At 46.6% G+C, this 16,423-nt stretch overlaps 1 protein-coding gene across 4 annotated transcripts in view; it reads right to left on the reverse strand.

Annotated features, from left to right (window-relative positions):
• Nucleotides 1-16,423, reverse strand: part of smek1 (SMEK homolog 1, suppressor of mek1 (Dictyostelium)) — a 141,172-nt gene that overhangs the window by 67,749 nt on the left and 57,000 nt on the right. For all 4 annotated transcript variants that reach the window (XM_072494174.1, XM_072494168.1, XM_072494178.1 and 1 more), the window contains one exon: nucleotides 6,814-7,431. In XM_072494174.1, coding sequence (XP_072350275.1) covers nucleotides 6,814-7,431 — 618 coding nt within the window. The remainder of the gene's footprint in view (nucleotides 1-6,813; nucleotides 7,432-16,423) is intronic.

Raw genomic sequence — 16,423 nt, forward strand, 5'->3', positions numbered from 1 at the left:
TTATGTGCCCTTATTGATATCAGTTCCCCTCTAACCACCGCCTTCAATGCCTCCCAGACCACTCCCACCTGGACCTCCCCATTATCATTGAGTTCCAAGTACTTTTCAATGCACCCCCTCACCCTTAGACACCCCCCCTCATCTGCCATTAGTCCCATGTCCATTCTCCAGGGTGGGCGCCCTCCTGTTTCCTCCCCTATCTCCAAGTCCACCCAGTGTGGAGCGTGATCCGAAATGGCTATAGCCGTATACTCCGTTCCCCTCACCTTCGGGATCAATGCCCTACCCAGCACAAAAAAGTCTATTCGCGAGTAGACTTTATGGACATAGGAGAAAAACGAGAACTCCTTACTCCTAGGTCTGCTAAATCTCCACGGGTCTACACCTCCCATTTGCTCCATAAAATCTTTAAGTACCTTGGCTGCTGCCGGCCTCCTTCCAGTCCTGGACTTCGACCTATCCAGCCCTGGTTCCAACACCGTATTAAAATCTCCCCCCATTATCAGCTTTCCCATCTCTAGGTCCGGAATGCATCCTAGCATCCGCCTCATAAAATTGGCATCATCCCAGTTCGGGGCATATACGTTTACCAAAACCACTGTCTCCCCCTGTAGTTTGCCACTCACCATCACGTATCTGCCCCCGTTATCCGCCACTATAGTCTTTGCCTCGAACATTACCCGCTTCCCCACTAATATAGCCACCCCCCTGTTTTTCGCATCTAGCCCCGAATGGAACACCTGCCCCACCCCTTTGCGTAGCCTAACCTGGTCTATCAGTTTCAGGTGCGTTTCCTGTAACATAACCACATCTGCCTTAAGTTTCTTAAGGTGTGCGAGTACCCGTGCCCTCTTTATCGGCCCGTTCAGCCCTCTCACGTTCCACGTGATCAGCCGAGTTGGAGGGCTTCCTACCCCCCCCCCCCTTTCGATTAGCCATCACCTTTTTCCAGCTCCTCACCCGGTTCCCACGCAGCTGTATCTCCCCCAGGCGGTGCCCCCCCCCGCCCATCCTCTCCCATACCAGCTCCCCCCTCTCCCCAGCAGCAGCAACCCAGTAATTCCCCCCTCCCACCCCCCCCCCGCTAGATCCCCCGCTAGCGTAATTACTCCCCCCATGTTGCTCCCAGAAGTCAGCAAACTCTGGCTGACCTCGGCTTCCCCCCGTGACCTCGGCTCGCACCGTGCGACGCCCCCTCCTTACTGCTTCTCTATTCCCGCCATGATTATCATAGCGCGGGAACCAAGCCCGCGCTTCTCCCTTGGCCCCGCCCCCAATGGCCAACGCCCCATCTCCTCCACCTCCCCTCCTCCCCCCATCACCACCTGTGGGAGAGAGAAAAGTTACCACATCGCAGGATTAGTACATAAAACCCCTCTTTGCCCCCCACATTCGCCCCACCACTTTGTTCAAACGTTCTTTTTAATAACCCGCTCATTCCAGTTTTTCTTCCACAATCAAAGTCCACGCTTCATCCGCCGTCTCAAAGTAATGGTGCCTCCCTCGATATGTGACCCACAGTCTTGCCGGTTGCAGCATTCCAAATTTTATCTTCTTTTTATGAAGCACCGCCTTGGCCCGATTAAAGCTCGCGCTCCTTCTCGCCACCTCCGCACTCCAGTCTTGATAAACGCTGATCACCGCGTTCTCCCATTTACTGCTCCGAGTTTCCTTCGCCCATCTATGGACCATTTCTCTATCCTTAAAACGGAGGAATCTCACCACTATGGCTCTGGGAATTTCTCCTGCTCTCGGTCCTCGCGCCATCACTCGGTATGCTCCCTCCACCTCCAACGGACCCACCGGGGCCTCCGCTCCCATTAACGAGTGCAGCATCGTGCTCACATATGCCCCGACGTCCGCTCCCTCCACACCTTCAGGAAGACCAAGAATCCTCAGGTTGTTCCTCCTTGCGTTGTTTTCCAGTGCCTCCAACCTTTCCACACATCGTTTCTGATGTGCCTCCTGCGTCTCCGTCTTCACCACCAGGCCCTGTATGTCGTCCTCATTCTCGGCTGCCTTTGCCTTCACGACCCGAAGCTCCCGCTCCTGGGTCTTTTGTTCCTCCTTTAGCCCTTCGATCGCCTGTAGTATCGGGGCCAACAGCTCTTTCTTCATTTCCTTTTTGAGCTCTTCCACACAGCATTTCAAGAACTCTTGTTGTTCAGGGCCCCATGTTAAACTGCCACCTTCCGACGCCATCTTGGCTTTTGCTTGCCTTCCTTGCCGCTGTTCTAAAGGATCCACTGCAATCTGGCCACTTTCTCCTCCTTTTTCCATCCGTATCCAGGGGGGATTCCCTTCTGGTTTACCGCACAGTGTTTTTAGCCGTCAAAATTGCCGTTGGGGCTCCTATCAAGAGCCCAAAAGTCCGTTTCACAGGGAGCTGCCGAAACGTGCGACTCAGCTGGTCATCGCCGCACCCGGAAGTCCCCTCCTGCCTATTGTTATGGACGCATTAACCTTCATCACAAACTTTGGTCATTTGAGTATTTGTATTACAAATTTGTATTCCTTTGCTCTTCTACTCCATTTAGGTTCTCAATTTCCAAGCAATGCATGACCTCAGTTTTCACAATAAAATGTAATACCTTTAACTTTATGTTCATAGAGTCATAGAGGTCCACAGCACAAAAAAGGCCCTTCAGCCCATTGTGTTTGCACAGGTCAAAAACAACCACCTGACTATTCTAATCCCATTTTCCAGCATTTAGACCTTGTATGCCTTGGTATCTAAATACTTCTTAAAATGTTATGAGGGTTCTGTCTCCACCACCCCCTAGGTGAAAAGGTTTTCCTCGCATCCCCTCTAAACCTCTTGCCCCTTACCTTAAATCTATACCCACTGGTCATTGATCCCTCCACCAAGAGAAAACGTTTCTTCCTGTGTACTCTATCTCTGCCCCTCATCATTTTGTACATCTCAATCATGTACCCCCTAACTCTCCTCTGCTGCAAGGAAATCAACCCGTCTATCCAATCTCTCTTCAGAACTAAAATTCTCCAGCCTAGGCATCATCCTGGTAAATCTCCTCTGCATCCAATGCTCACATTCGCCCTATACGGCTGTTTAGCACAGGGCTAAATCGCTGGCTTGGAAAGCAGACCGAGGCAGGCGAGCAGCACGGTTCGATTCCCGTAACAGCCTCCCCGAACAGGCGCCAGAATGTGGCGACTAGGGGCTTTTCACAGTAACTTCATTTGAAGCCTACTTGTGACAATAAGCGATTTTCATTTCATTTCATGTGGATTCCAGAACTGCACACGACACTCTAGCTGTGACTTAACCAATGTTTTATATACAGTTCCAGGAAAACATCCTTACTCTAAACTGTATGCCTCAGCTAACAAAGACAAGTATACCATATACCTCCTTAACCACTTTATCCACCTGCCCTGCTACCTCAAGGGATTGGTGTATATGCACACCAGGGTCCCTCTGATCCTCAGTGCTTTCCATCATCCTGCTGTTCATCATCTATTCCCCTGCCCAAGAGCATCACTTTGCACTTATTTGGACTAAATACTTTTGCCACTGATCAGCCTATCCGACCAGCCCTTCTATATGCTCCCATAATCTAAGGCTATGCTCCTCACTATTTACCACCCCACCAATTTTCATATCATCTGTGAAATTGCTGATCAACCCTCCTACATTCAAGTGCAAATCATTTATATAAACCACAAACCCAAAGGGCTCCAACACTGATCCCTGCAGGACCCCACTGGACACAGGCTTCCGGTCAGAAAAACACCCCTCGACCATCACCCTCTGCTTCCTGCCACGCAGCCAATTATGGATCCAATTTGCCTAATTTCCTTGGATCCCTTGGGCTCTTATCTTCAGCCTCCCATGCGGAATCTTATCAAAAGCCTTGCTGAAGTCCAAGTAGACTATGTCAAATGTATTGCCTTCATCTACACACCTAGTCATGTCGTCGAAAGATTTAATCAAGTTGGTCAGAGATGACTGCCCCTTAACAAAACTGACTCCTTCATTAATCCTTGCCTCTCCAAATGCAGATTAATTCTTCTCTCTCTCAGAATTGCTTCCTATAGTTTCCCCACCACTGAGGGGAGACTGACTGGCCTGTAGTTTCTTGGTTTATCCCTTCCTCCCTTCTTGAATAATGGTACCACATTGGCTGTCCTGCAGTCCTCCTGCGACTAGGGGCCTCTCCTGTGATCAGAGAGGAATTGAAAATTATTGCCAACACCCAATTTCTCCCTTGTCCCACTCAACAGCATGAGATACATTTCATCTGGCCCTGGAGATTTATCTACTTTCAGCCTACCAGACCACTCAGAACATCCTCTCTGCTTATGTTAATTGTTTTCATTTTATCTCACAGTCCTTCTCCCTGATTTCTATACCCACACCACCCCTTTCACTAGTGAACACTGACACAAATTATTCATTTAGAAACATACCTATGTCCTACGGCTCCACACACAAACTACCATTGTGGTCCTTAATGGGTCCTACTCTTTCCCGAGTTATCCTTTTACCCTTAAGGTACTTGTAAATTAACAGGATTTTCCTTTATTTTACCTGCCAATATCGTTTCATGTCCCTTTTTTGCTCTCCTAATTTCCTTTTTAAGTTCCCTCTTGCTACTCTCGGGCTTTTGATGTTTTTAGCCTTCAATATCTGTCAAAAGCCTCCCCTTTTCTCTTTATCCAATGCTGTGTATCACTCAATATCCAAGGTTCACTGGATTTGTTGGTCTCACCCTTTTTCTTTATTGGAACATGTTGGCCCTGTACTCTCCCCATCTTCTTCTTGAATGTGTCCCACTATTCTGTCACAGATTTACATAAAAGAGTCTACTCCCAGTCCACTCTGATCGTTTCTGACCTTATTAAAATCGGTCTTCAGGCCCATCCATGTCCTTTCCCATAATAATCTTATACATAGAAAATAGGAGGAAGCAATTCAGACCTTTGAGCCCACTCTGCCATTCATTGTGATTCTGGCTGATCGTTCAACTCAATAGCCTGATCCTGCCTTCCCAACAGACCCTTTGATCCCCTTCGCCCCAAGTACCACATCTAACCGATTGTTATTGGCAAAATGCTCTCCCACACATACTTCAACCACTTGCCCGACTTTGTTACCTAATATTAAGTCCTGGACTGCCCCCTCTCATGTAGGAACTGTCCTTCTCTTGTAGGAAATTTGTTGACCAATCATATGCTGATTCTGTTGCTCTGTAATTCCTTGCAATCCTTCCCAGTGTTGACATTGTTTCAAAATTTATAAATTGTGATTTTAATTTGAACATTAATATAAATTGTGAACACAGTTGTACTGAACTTTGTGGGACCCCACTTCCCATCCTCTGGCACGCAGAATATATAACCTTAACCCAGACTCTCTGCTTTGTCTTCTAGCCAGCCTTCTAACCATTCTGCAAGGAGGTTTATAATTAATTATTTTAAGTACCAAAACAATTTATGCTTTTTCTTCAAAACTTATGACAAACTTACAAAACCCTTTCCGTGGCTCCAGAAGTAACAATCCCCATCTCCTTCTAAGATGGGCAGAAATCCAGAATTTGAAGAGGACGTTTTATGTGTTTCTCAATTCAGAAACTATATATACACAATACAATAGCAGACAAGGATAAATGTTGCTTAATCAACATATATTAGTACCAGTGTGAGAAAAAAATTGCACATAAGTCAAATTGCACTTCCAATGTGCTATTCTTAATTTAACACCTCAAATTGATTCTAAACTGTCATGACTAGCGAGAGGTGCAATTCACCATGATGTTACATGGCTCAAAATGGTTAATCCAGGGGCGGCATAGAACATAGAATACAGCGCAGTACAGGCCCTTCGGCCCACGATGTTGCACCGAAACAAAAGCCATCTAACCTACACTATACCATTATCATCCATATGTTTATCCAATAAACTTTTAAATGCCCTCAATGTTGGCGAGTTCACTACTGTAGCAGGTAGGGCATTCCACGGCCTCACTACTCTTTGCGTAAAGAACCTACCTCTGACCTCTGTCCTATATCTATTACCCCTCAGTTTAAAGTTATGTCCCCTCGTGCCAGCCATTTCCATCCGCGGGAGAAGGCTCTCACTGTCCACCCTATCCAACCCCCTGATCATTTTGTATGCCTCGATTAAGTCTCCTCTTAACCTTCTTCTCTCCAACGAAAACAACCTCAAGTCCATCAGCCTTTCCTCATAAGATTTTCCCTCCATACCAGGCAACATCCTGGTAAATCTCCTCTGCACCCGCTCCAAAGCCTCCACGTCCTTCCTATAATGCGGTGACCAGAACTGTACGCAATACTCCAAACGCGGCCGTACCAGAGTTCTGTACAGCTGCAACATGACCTCCTGACTCCGGAACTCAATCCCTCTACCAATAAATGTGGCGCAGTGATTAGCACTGGGACTGTGGCGCTGAGGACCCGGGTTCGAATCCGGGCCCTGGGTCACTGTCCGTGTGGAGTGCATTCTCCCCATGTCTGCGTGGGTTTCACCCCCACAACCCTAAGATGTGGTATGGTGGATTGGCCATGCTAAATTGCCCCTTAATTGGAGAAAGAAAATAATTGGCTATTGAAATTTAACAAATTTTTTTTTTTTTTTTTTTATAAATGGTTAATCCAGATAACCAAAGTCTGGAAGGACAAAATCTATATTTGCAATGTTGGGTGGTTTTACCTCAGTATAAATATTTCACAAACACACTTAACAGAAACTAGGAGTGGCAAAATAAAATATCATACTCGAACATGCTTCTCAACTTTTCTTCTATATCATGACAGATGTTGACTGCTTACCTGAAGCATACCAACTATTTCAACTTTATTAAAAAAGATGAATGAGTGAAGTGTTGATAACATGTTTTCCTCAAATACAGATGGTGTCGGCAGAACCATATCCTGAATGTACTGTACTCTGTATGTCTGGTGGATTTTCTGTTTAAGTTCTGGATCAGATATGGGAATCACCTCTTTAAACTTAGCCGTTTTTGTCAGAAATTCTCGGTGTTTTCTTGGCAGGGATAAAGAAGGGTCATATTCTAGACATCCTATTACGTCCATTATACATTCTTCTGAAAACATGACTTCAAAAAGTGCAGTTCTGTTCAAAAGGAAAATTCCCTTGATTATTTCGTACAAGTGGTGTAGTCCTTCAACGTTTTCTAAGTCCTCACACACATGAAAGAGTTCCAAGAGCTTCTTAATGTAGCCCTCATTTTCCAGTGCAAGTGCAAGCTTCTCCCGCCGCAAGGGTGAAGGTAGTGATGTCGCAACTAGTTCTGCTAGCTCTTCCAATCTGCTCAACTCACAAGGAGGAAGTTCCAACCCTGGTGATGACATGTCATCGAAACGTTCCTCCTCAGACTCATCCACGAGGTCCTGCGTGATGTCCACTGAGGGATCCTTTCCTTGAACCTGACAAAAAAAGTACAGACAAAATTATTCTATTGCAAAACTGCCATCAGAATTTCTTTTCTGATCAAGTAATTCCATGCAAGTAAGTGTTTGCTGTGAGCGTGCCATATTGATTTTAAGTAGCTCCTGTAGTTCCAAATATTACAGAAATTTTTTTGTAGGGCCTTGCAGTCAATTAGAATAAATGAACAAACCATCGCAAACATCACCTTCTTTCCAACACATAACAAGAGACAGTCAATAATGGCCCTTACAATAACCTCTCACATACAAAAAGGTAAAAGCTTGCAAACGCTTGTTAAGGATTATATTTGTGCCAAAATTAAGCAATGTATTTATAATTCTGTAACATTGCGAAACACATCATACATAAATACATGAAAAAGGTCAAGCTAAGCATTGTAATTACATTGAAAATTTAAATTAACAGCACCAGTGCATAAGCTGAACCACAAACAATTGACAAAGGGTTCAGATATGAAATGAGTTTCTATTGTATGGAAATACTTCTGGATCACAGTGAAACTGAAAACTAACTCAATGTCAGCACATTTATAGCATTCATGACGAGAGGGCTAGAAAACAAGAGCAGGGTTGTACTTCTGAGGCTGTACAAGGCTCTGGTCAGACCTAATTTGGAGTATTGTGAGCAGTTTTGGGCCCCGTATCTAAGGAAGGATGTGCTGGCCTTGGAAAGGGTCCAGAGGAGGTTTGCAAGAATGCTCCCTGGAATGAAGAGCTTGCAGTACGAGGAACAGTTGAGGACTCTGGGTCTGTTCTCATTGGAGTTGTAAGTGGAAATTACAGGATACTGCGAGGCTTGGATAGTGTGGACGTGGAGAGAATGTTTCCACTTGTAGGGAAAAACTAGAACCAGAGGACACAATCTCAGACTAAAGGGACAATCCTTCAAAACAGAGATGAGGAGGAATTTCTTCAGCCAGAGGGTGGTGAATCTGTGGAACTCTTTGCCGCAGAAGGCTGTGGAGGCCAAATCACTGAGTGTCTTTAAGTCAGGGATAGATAGGTTCTTGATTAATAAGGGGATCAGGGGTTATGGGGAATAGACAGGAGAATGGGGATGAGAAAAATATCAACCATGAATGAATGGCTGAGCAACCCAATGGGCCGAGTGGCCTATTCTGCTCCTGTTTTATGGTCTTATTTTTATGTTGACCATTGTAAGGTTCCTTCCTGTGTGTTCCTATTAATTCCCTTATTTCCTCTTTCTTTTATTTTTGTTGTTACATCTTTGATCCATGGATGTTTAACAGACATGTGACCTTAAGGCAAAGGAGCCTTTACCTTTAATTCAAACAGAATGATCCAGAAGGCTGTGCTGTTTTAGGCTGGTGATTGCAGACTGGCTGGACTCAGGGATGACTCAGTTTGATTGATTTGGCTAATGGCCAATGAATTGCTCCAAAAGGCGGTGTTCTGCCTGTTAAGAGGTGGTGATTAGATCAGATCCCATTGGAATGTTTCAGAGCTTCAAGGGTTGAGTTTTGGTTTCATTTTATGTGTTGACCGCTCAGAGGAAGGACTGCTCTTCCCTCTGGTTTTTCCAGAAAGGCTGCGTTTCTGAACTGGCAGGGAGACTGGAAGAATCTATGTACAGGCTGTGCAAGCAGGGGAGAGCTGACCAACTCTCTCTGCAGAAAAGGCTGCCTTAACCGACCCACTCCTTTCTCTCTCCAGAAAAGGCAGAGGCCTGGAAATAAACCATGAACTGAAACCAGAGTATGATGTGAAGCAAAAGGGCCTCTCCAGGAAAAGCTGTGAGTAATAAGTTTCTAAACTAAGAGAAGATTATTACAGGCTGCATACCGAGAACTTTGATTAACCAGCGTGCTGTGAGGGAAGCATGCTAAGGACCCACAATTTTAGAAGCAAAGACTTATCTTTTGACCTTTATCCTTATTATTTTGACATCCTTCTCTCTTTTCCCCCCCCTCCCGCTTCCATGTTTCTGTCTTGCGTGTATGGGTAGAGGGTAGGACAATTAAATGGGGTAGTAGATTAGCTTGTTATCCTGTTGTACTTACTACATATTTCATTATTATTCATGTTATAAATAAACAGCAATTGCATTTCAACGTACAAACTTGGTGACTGTAATTATGGGGTAGCTAAGGACCAAAAACTTTAGGATTTTAAAAACAAGATTATTAGTTAATTCATTTGTGTTGTGACTCCGCGACGAGTGGGACTTGAACTGACCGCATATTTGCCCAGGGAGTCGTAACACCATCAGTTTTCAACTGTACAGCAAACTCCTCCAAACAATGCGCTGATCTCATGTGCTAGCTTGCTTGTACTGATACATACTCCATTGTGATGCAAGTAAACACATCAGTATGGGAGAAGACAATAAGACTATCACTGAAGTATCACAAGTTCAGTTCATGTACCACACGTTGGCATGGAGCTGTGCTATTAAATCACGAAGGAATACTCAACTGGACATCTATTTTGACAAGTTTCATCCCCTGAAAACTGTACTAAATTGCTAAAACACATTGATATTACAGATATGCACAGAAGAAAGACAATCCGGATCTGCTATAGATATTGACAAACTTTTGTGAACACAGAATTACAATTTGGTTGCATTCACTCTCCCTCAATTCACTTTCCCCAAAGCAAGCACCTGCGCACTTAATTCAAGTAACTTATTCTACAATAATACTGTTAACATAAATATCAGGCCACTCAGTTTCAAAACCTGACATGATGCAGTGTACAAAATTCTTATAGCACAGAAGGAGGTCAATTGGCCCACCCTATCTGCACCTGTTCCCAAAATAATCAATTCACTTAGTGAATTAGTACTATAATTAGTATAAATTAATTTAAAAAAACAATTAGTTGTAAGGACCCTTCCTGTTGATTCGCTTATTTCACATATCTATTAGTTTGTCATGATCATTTTTGATCCAAAGCTACATTTCCATCTTTTGACTAAGCTTTTTACATCTTTGGGGCCTCAACAATCAGTCTAGCAATTTCAGTTCACAACAACCACTCCATTTTTTCCCAGACAGCACTTTTAGCACGAGTACACTATTGTCATTTACGTATCCTCTCGTCCCAAGTTTTGTTTCTTTAACTTGTCGCATTACCATTTCTTTTGTCTTGTTTCATCATCTTATGTCATTTAATCTCGATTGCCTGAAGCCCATCACACACCTTTCACCCCTTTTCATCTAATTTTTCCCAATTCCGATGAACAGAGGGCAGAATCTTCACTCTAGGTGAAGGGGTAGGGTGTGCGCAATGTGGAGTTTTTCCAGTTAGAGAGTGACAGCTGCTGTTGCGACAGCAAGGAAAGAGTCAGGGCATCTCCATTTTGAGGCACACATTCAGGGGTGGCAAATAATTAATTTTGTTTTGCTGAGGCCAAGCAGGCAGACCGGAGCAATCAAAATGGAAACCCTTTCAGTGGTGGCACGGGACTGTGGGGGTTGTCTTTACCACAGTTAGCCCCCTCTTTGAGCCATGGGGCCCCTGGCTCTGATGCCGCATCCCCACCCCATCCCATCCCATCCAAAACACTCGCTGGGAGGCCACAGGGAGACTACCACGTTGTATTGAATAGCCTCCCCACTTGGTGGGGAGCAGCTTTGCCACTGCTGGTAATCTCCCTGATGACGAAACTACATCATGGACCCATCTCACCGCGGTCCCCTGTTATTTATCCGGCCCACTGACTCCTTGCCCACCAGCTGGGAGGCAATAATATTTCAGCCATTAACTTTGTTCCTCGTCATAGACGCTGCCAGTTTTGCTTAGTACTTTCCAGCCTTTTCTGTTTACATTTCAGGTTTCTAACATCTACAATGATGTTTTCTCCAAGTTGTGCAGGTCTCCCTTTGCTCAGAAATTAGGAATGTGCCGTATAAGGGATAAATAGTCCAGGGACAGTTTTTGAGATGTGTACATGCCCGACAATCTCAAAGGGACCATGTATTGTAAAAAATGCGCCGCCAAAAGCAAAAGTAGAGAGAAACCCCTTTTTAAAAGAATCACGGTTTTTTGCTTTTGTACATTTACACCTTTGTTGCTATCCTGAATAAAATTTCATTCAGCAGAGAAGGAACTTTTATTTTAAATTATTAAGGGCAATAAATACTGCCATGATGTGGAGATGCCGGCGTTGGACTGGGGTGAGCACAGTACGAAGTCTTACGACATCAGGTTAAAGTCCAACAGGTTTGTTTCGATGTCACTAGCTTTCGGAGCGCTGCTCCTTCCTCAGGTGAATGAAGAGGTATGTTCCAGAAACACATATATAGACAAATTCAAAGATGCCAAACAATGCTTGGAATGCGACCATTAGCAGGTGATTAAATCTTTACAGACCCAGAGATGGGGTGACCCCAGGTTAAAGAGGTGTGAATTGCATCAAGCCAGGACAGTTAGTAGGATTTCGCAGGCCAGATGATGGGGGATGAATGTAATGCGACATGAATCCCAGGTCCCGGTTGAGGCCGCACTCATGTGTGCGGAACTTGGCTATAAGTTTCTGCTCGGCGATTCTGCGTTGTCGCGCGTCCTGAAGGCCGCCTTGGAGAACGCTTACCCGGAGATCAGAGGCTGAATGCCCTTGACTGCTGAAGTGTTCCCCGACTGGAAGGGAACATTCCTGCCTGGTGATTGTTGCGCGATGTCCATTCATTCGTTGTCGCAGGGTCTGCATGGTCTCGCCAATGTACCACGCTTCGGGACATCCTTTCCTGCAGCGTATGAGGTAGACAACGTTGGCCGAGTCGCACGAGTATGTACCGCGTACCTGGTGGGTGGTGTTCTCACGTGTAATAGTGGTATCCATGTCGATGATCTGGCACGTCTTGCAGAGATTGCCATGGCAGGGTTGTGTGGTGTCGTGGTCACTGTTCTGAAGACTGGGTAGTTTGCTGCAAACAATGGTTCGTTTGAGGTTGCGCGGTTGTTTGAAGGCAAGTAGTGCGGGTGTGGGGATGACCTTGGCAAGATGTTCATCGTCATCAATGACGTGTTGAAGGCTGTGAAGATGATAGTTTCTCCGCTCCGGGGAAGTACTGGACGACGAAGGGTATTCTGTCGGTTGTGTCCCATGTTTGTCTTCTGAGGAGGTCGGTGCGGTTTTTCGCTGTGGCGCATTGGAACTGTCGATCGATGAGTCGAGTGCCATATCCCGTTCGTACGAGGGCATCTTTCAACGTCTGTAGATGGCTGTTACGCTCCTCCTCGTCTGAGCAGATCCTGTGTATACGGAGCGCTTGTCCATAGGGGATGGCTTCTTTAATGTGTTTAGGGTGGAAGCTGGAGAAGTGGAGCATCAGGAGGTTATCCGTGGGTTTGCGGTAAAGCGAAGTGCTGAGGTGACCGTCCTTGATGGAGACGAGTGTGTGTCCAAGAATGCAACTGATTTTGGAGAGTAGTCCATGGTGAGTCTGATGGTTGGATGGAACTTATTAATGTCATCGTGTAGTCGTTTCAGTGATTCTTCTCCGTGGGTCCAAAGGAAAAAAATGTCATCGATGTATCTGGTGTATAACGTCGGTTGAAGGTCCTGTGCGGTGAGTAGGTCCTGTTCAAACTTGTGCATGAAGATGTTGGCGTATTGGGGTGCGAATTTGGTCCCCATGGCTGTTCCGTGCGTCTGGATGAAGAACTTGTTGTCGAAGGTGAAGACGTTGTGATCCAGAATGAAGCGGATGAGTTACAGAATTGCGTCTGGAGATTGGCAGTTGTCGGTGTTGAGTACTGAGGCTGTTGCAGCAATGCCGTCGTCTTGGGGGATGCTGGTGTAGAGTGCCGAGACGTCCATTGTGACGAGGAATGTTCCTGGTTCAACTGGTCCATGGGTGCTGAGTTTCTGTAGGAAGTCCGTCGAGTCGCGACAGAAGCTGGGCGTACCTTGTACGATGAGTTTCAAGATGCCCTCGATGTAGCCAGAAAGGTTCTCACACAAGGTCCCATTGCCTGAAACGATAGGGCGGCCTGGTGTGCTGGCCTTATGTATTTTCGGGAGGCAGTAGAGATCTCCAATGCGGGGAGTACGTGGGATGAGAGCACGTAGGGTGCTCTGAAGATCTGGATCCAAGGTCTTGATCAGTCTGTTAAGTTGGCGGATGTGTTCCTTGGTCGGATCTGCGGGTAACTGTCTGTAGTGTTCTTGGTTGTTCAGTTGTCGGTATACTACTTTGCAGTCGTCCGTTCTGTTCAGTACGACAGTGGCCCCTCCTTTGTCTGCTGGTTTGATGACGATGCTGCGGTTGGTCTAGAGAGCGCGGATGGCATTGCGTTGTGCTTGGGTGAAGTTCGGGGCTGTCTTGTGAATGCAACTGATGAATCTGGCATTGACGCGACTCCTGACGGCTTGGGCATACATGTCGAGTCTAAGGCGGATGAGCCTTCCGGAGGGGTCCAATTCGACTCTTTCCTCTTCGGTTGCCACACCACAGAGCTCTCGGTCTGCTGTTCCGGTTCATTGGTAGTCTGCTTGGGTTCGCTGTTGGCCTCTTGGGGTCTGTGGAAGAATTCCCGGAGCCTCATTCGCCTGATGAATTCCTCCGTGTCTGCCGCGAGACTGATGGGGTCCATTTTGGTGGTGGTGCAGAAATTGAGCCCTCTGCTGAGGACTTCGATTTCGTCTGGTTGAAGGGTGTAGTCTGACAAGTTGACAATAGATTTCCCTGTATTGTTTTCTACTGTGGCACCGGGGGTGGCTTGGTTGCTGCCGGTGGTGATGCCAAGTTTCTCAAGCTTTCTGTTATTGGTGTGCATATAGGTGGCATAGTATTGTTGTCTCATCTGTTTGGCGGTGTTCCGCAGCTGGTCTGCTGCGTCCCCATCTCTGGATCTGTAAAGATTTAATCACCTGCTGATTGGTCGCATTCCAAGCATTGTTTGGCATCTTTGAATTTGTCTATATATGTGTTTCTGGAACAGACCTCTTCATTCACCTGAGGAAGGAGCAGCGCTCCGAAAGCTAGTGACATCGAAACAAACCTGTTGGACTTTAACCTGGTGTCGTAAGACTTCGTACTGTGCTCACCCCAGTCCAACGCCGGCATCTCCACATCATGGCTACCATCGACACCGCAAACTGCCGGCTCAAAGTGGAGAGGAACTCCAGGAAGATCGCGCATATAGACACTGACATTAAGTTTCTACAAAGATGCAAGAAAGCAGACAAGATCCCGAAAGGGCTACAGATCACAAACCCACTCAAGTCGACCTACAACACAGACTACGCTGAGAGACTCTGCCGTCGCACCTCTCTCACACTCCTCAACCACCTCGTCCGCCAGCTCTACAGCAGACGACGCAACCTGGAAACCAAGATAGAGGCCATATTCTCAACTTGCGCTCGGGATGCAGCAGACCAGCTGTGGAACACCGCCAAAGAGATGAGACAACAATACTATGCCACCTATATGCACACCAAGAACAGAAAGCTTGAGAAACTTGGCATCACCACCGGCAGCAACTAAGCCACCCCCGGTGCCACAGTAGAAAACAATACAGGGAAATCAATTGTCAACTTGTCAGACTACACCCTTCAACCAGACAAAATCGAAGTCCTCAGCAGAGGGCTCAATTTCTGCACCACCACCAAAATGGACCCCATCAGTCTCGCGGCAGACACTGAGGAATTCATCAGGCAAATGAGGCTCCGGGAATTCTTCCACAGACCCAGAGGCCAACAGCGAACCCAAACAGACTACCAATGAACCGGAACAGCAGACCGAGAGATCTGTGGTGTGGCAACTGAAGAGGAAAGAGTCGAATTGGACCCCTCCGGAAGGCCGCTGCCTTAGACTCGACGTGTATGCCCAAGCCGTCAGGAGTCGCGTCAATGCCAGGTTCATCAGTCGCATTCACAAGACAGCCCCGAACGTCACCCAAGCACAATGCAATGCCATCCGCGCTCTCAAGACCAACCGCAGCATCGTCATCAAACCAGCAGACAAAAGGAGGGGCCACTGTCGTACTGAACAGAACGGACTACTGCAAAGAAGTATACCGACAACTGAACAACCAAGAACACTACAGACAGTTACCCGCAGATCCGACCAAGGAACACATCCGCCAACTTAACAGACTGATCAAGACCTTGGATCCAGATCTTCAGAGCACCCTACGTGCTCTCATCCCACGTACTCCCCGCATTGGAGATCTCTACTGCCTCCCGAAAATACATAAGGCCAACACACCAGGCCGCCCTATCGTTTCAGGCAATGGGACCTTGTGTGAGAACCTTTCTGGCTACATCGAGGGCATCTTGAAACCCATCGTACAAGGTACGCCCAGCTTCTGTCGCGACACGACGGACTTCCTACAGAAACTCAGCACCCATGGACCAGTTGACCCAGGAACATTCCTCGTCACAATGGACGTCTCGGCACTCTACACCAGCATCCCCCATGACGACGGCATTGCTGCAACAGCCTCAGTACTCAACACCGACAACTGCCAATCTCCAGACGCAATTCTGCAACTCATCCGCTTCATTCTGGATCACAACGTCTTCACCTTCGACAACAAGTTCTTCATCCAGACGCACGGAACAGCCATGGGGACCAAATTCGCACCCCAATACGCCAACATCTTCATGCACAAGTTTGAACAGGACCTTCAACCGACGTTATACACCAGATACATCGATGACATTTTTTTCCTTTGGACCCACGGAGAAGAATCACTGAAACGACTACACGATGACATTAATAAGTTCCATCCAACCATCAGACTCACCATGGACTACTCTCCAAAATCAGTTGCATTCTTGGACACACTCGTCTCCATCAAGGACGGTCACCTCAGCACTTCGCTTAACCGCAAACCCACGGATAACCTCATGATGCTCCACTTCTCCAGCTTCCACCCTAAACACATTAAAGAAGCCATCCCCTCTGGATAAGCGCTCCGTATACACAGGATCTGCTCAGACGAGGAGGAGCGTAACAGCCATCTACAGACGTTGAAAGATGCCCTCGTACGA

This window comes from Scyliorhinus torazame, chromosome 2, assembly GCF_047496885.1.
Source record: "Scyliorhinus torazame isolate Kashiwa2021f chromosome 2, sScyTor2.1, whole genome shotgun sequence".
Lineage (NCBI taxonomy): Eukaryota > Metazoa > Chordata > Chondrichthyes > Carcharhiniformes > Scyliorhinidae > Scyliorhinus > Scyliorhinus torazame.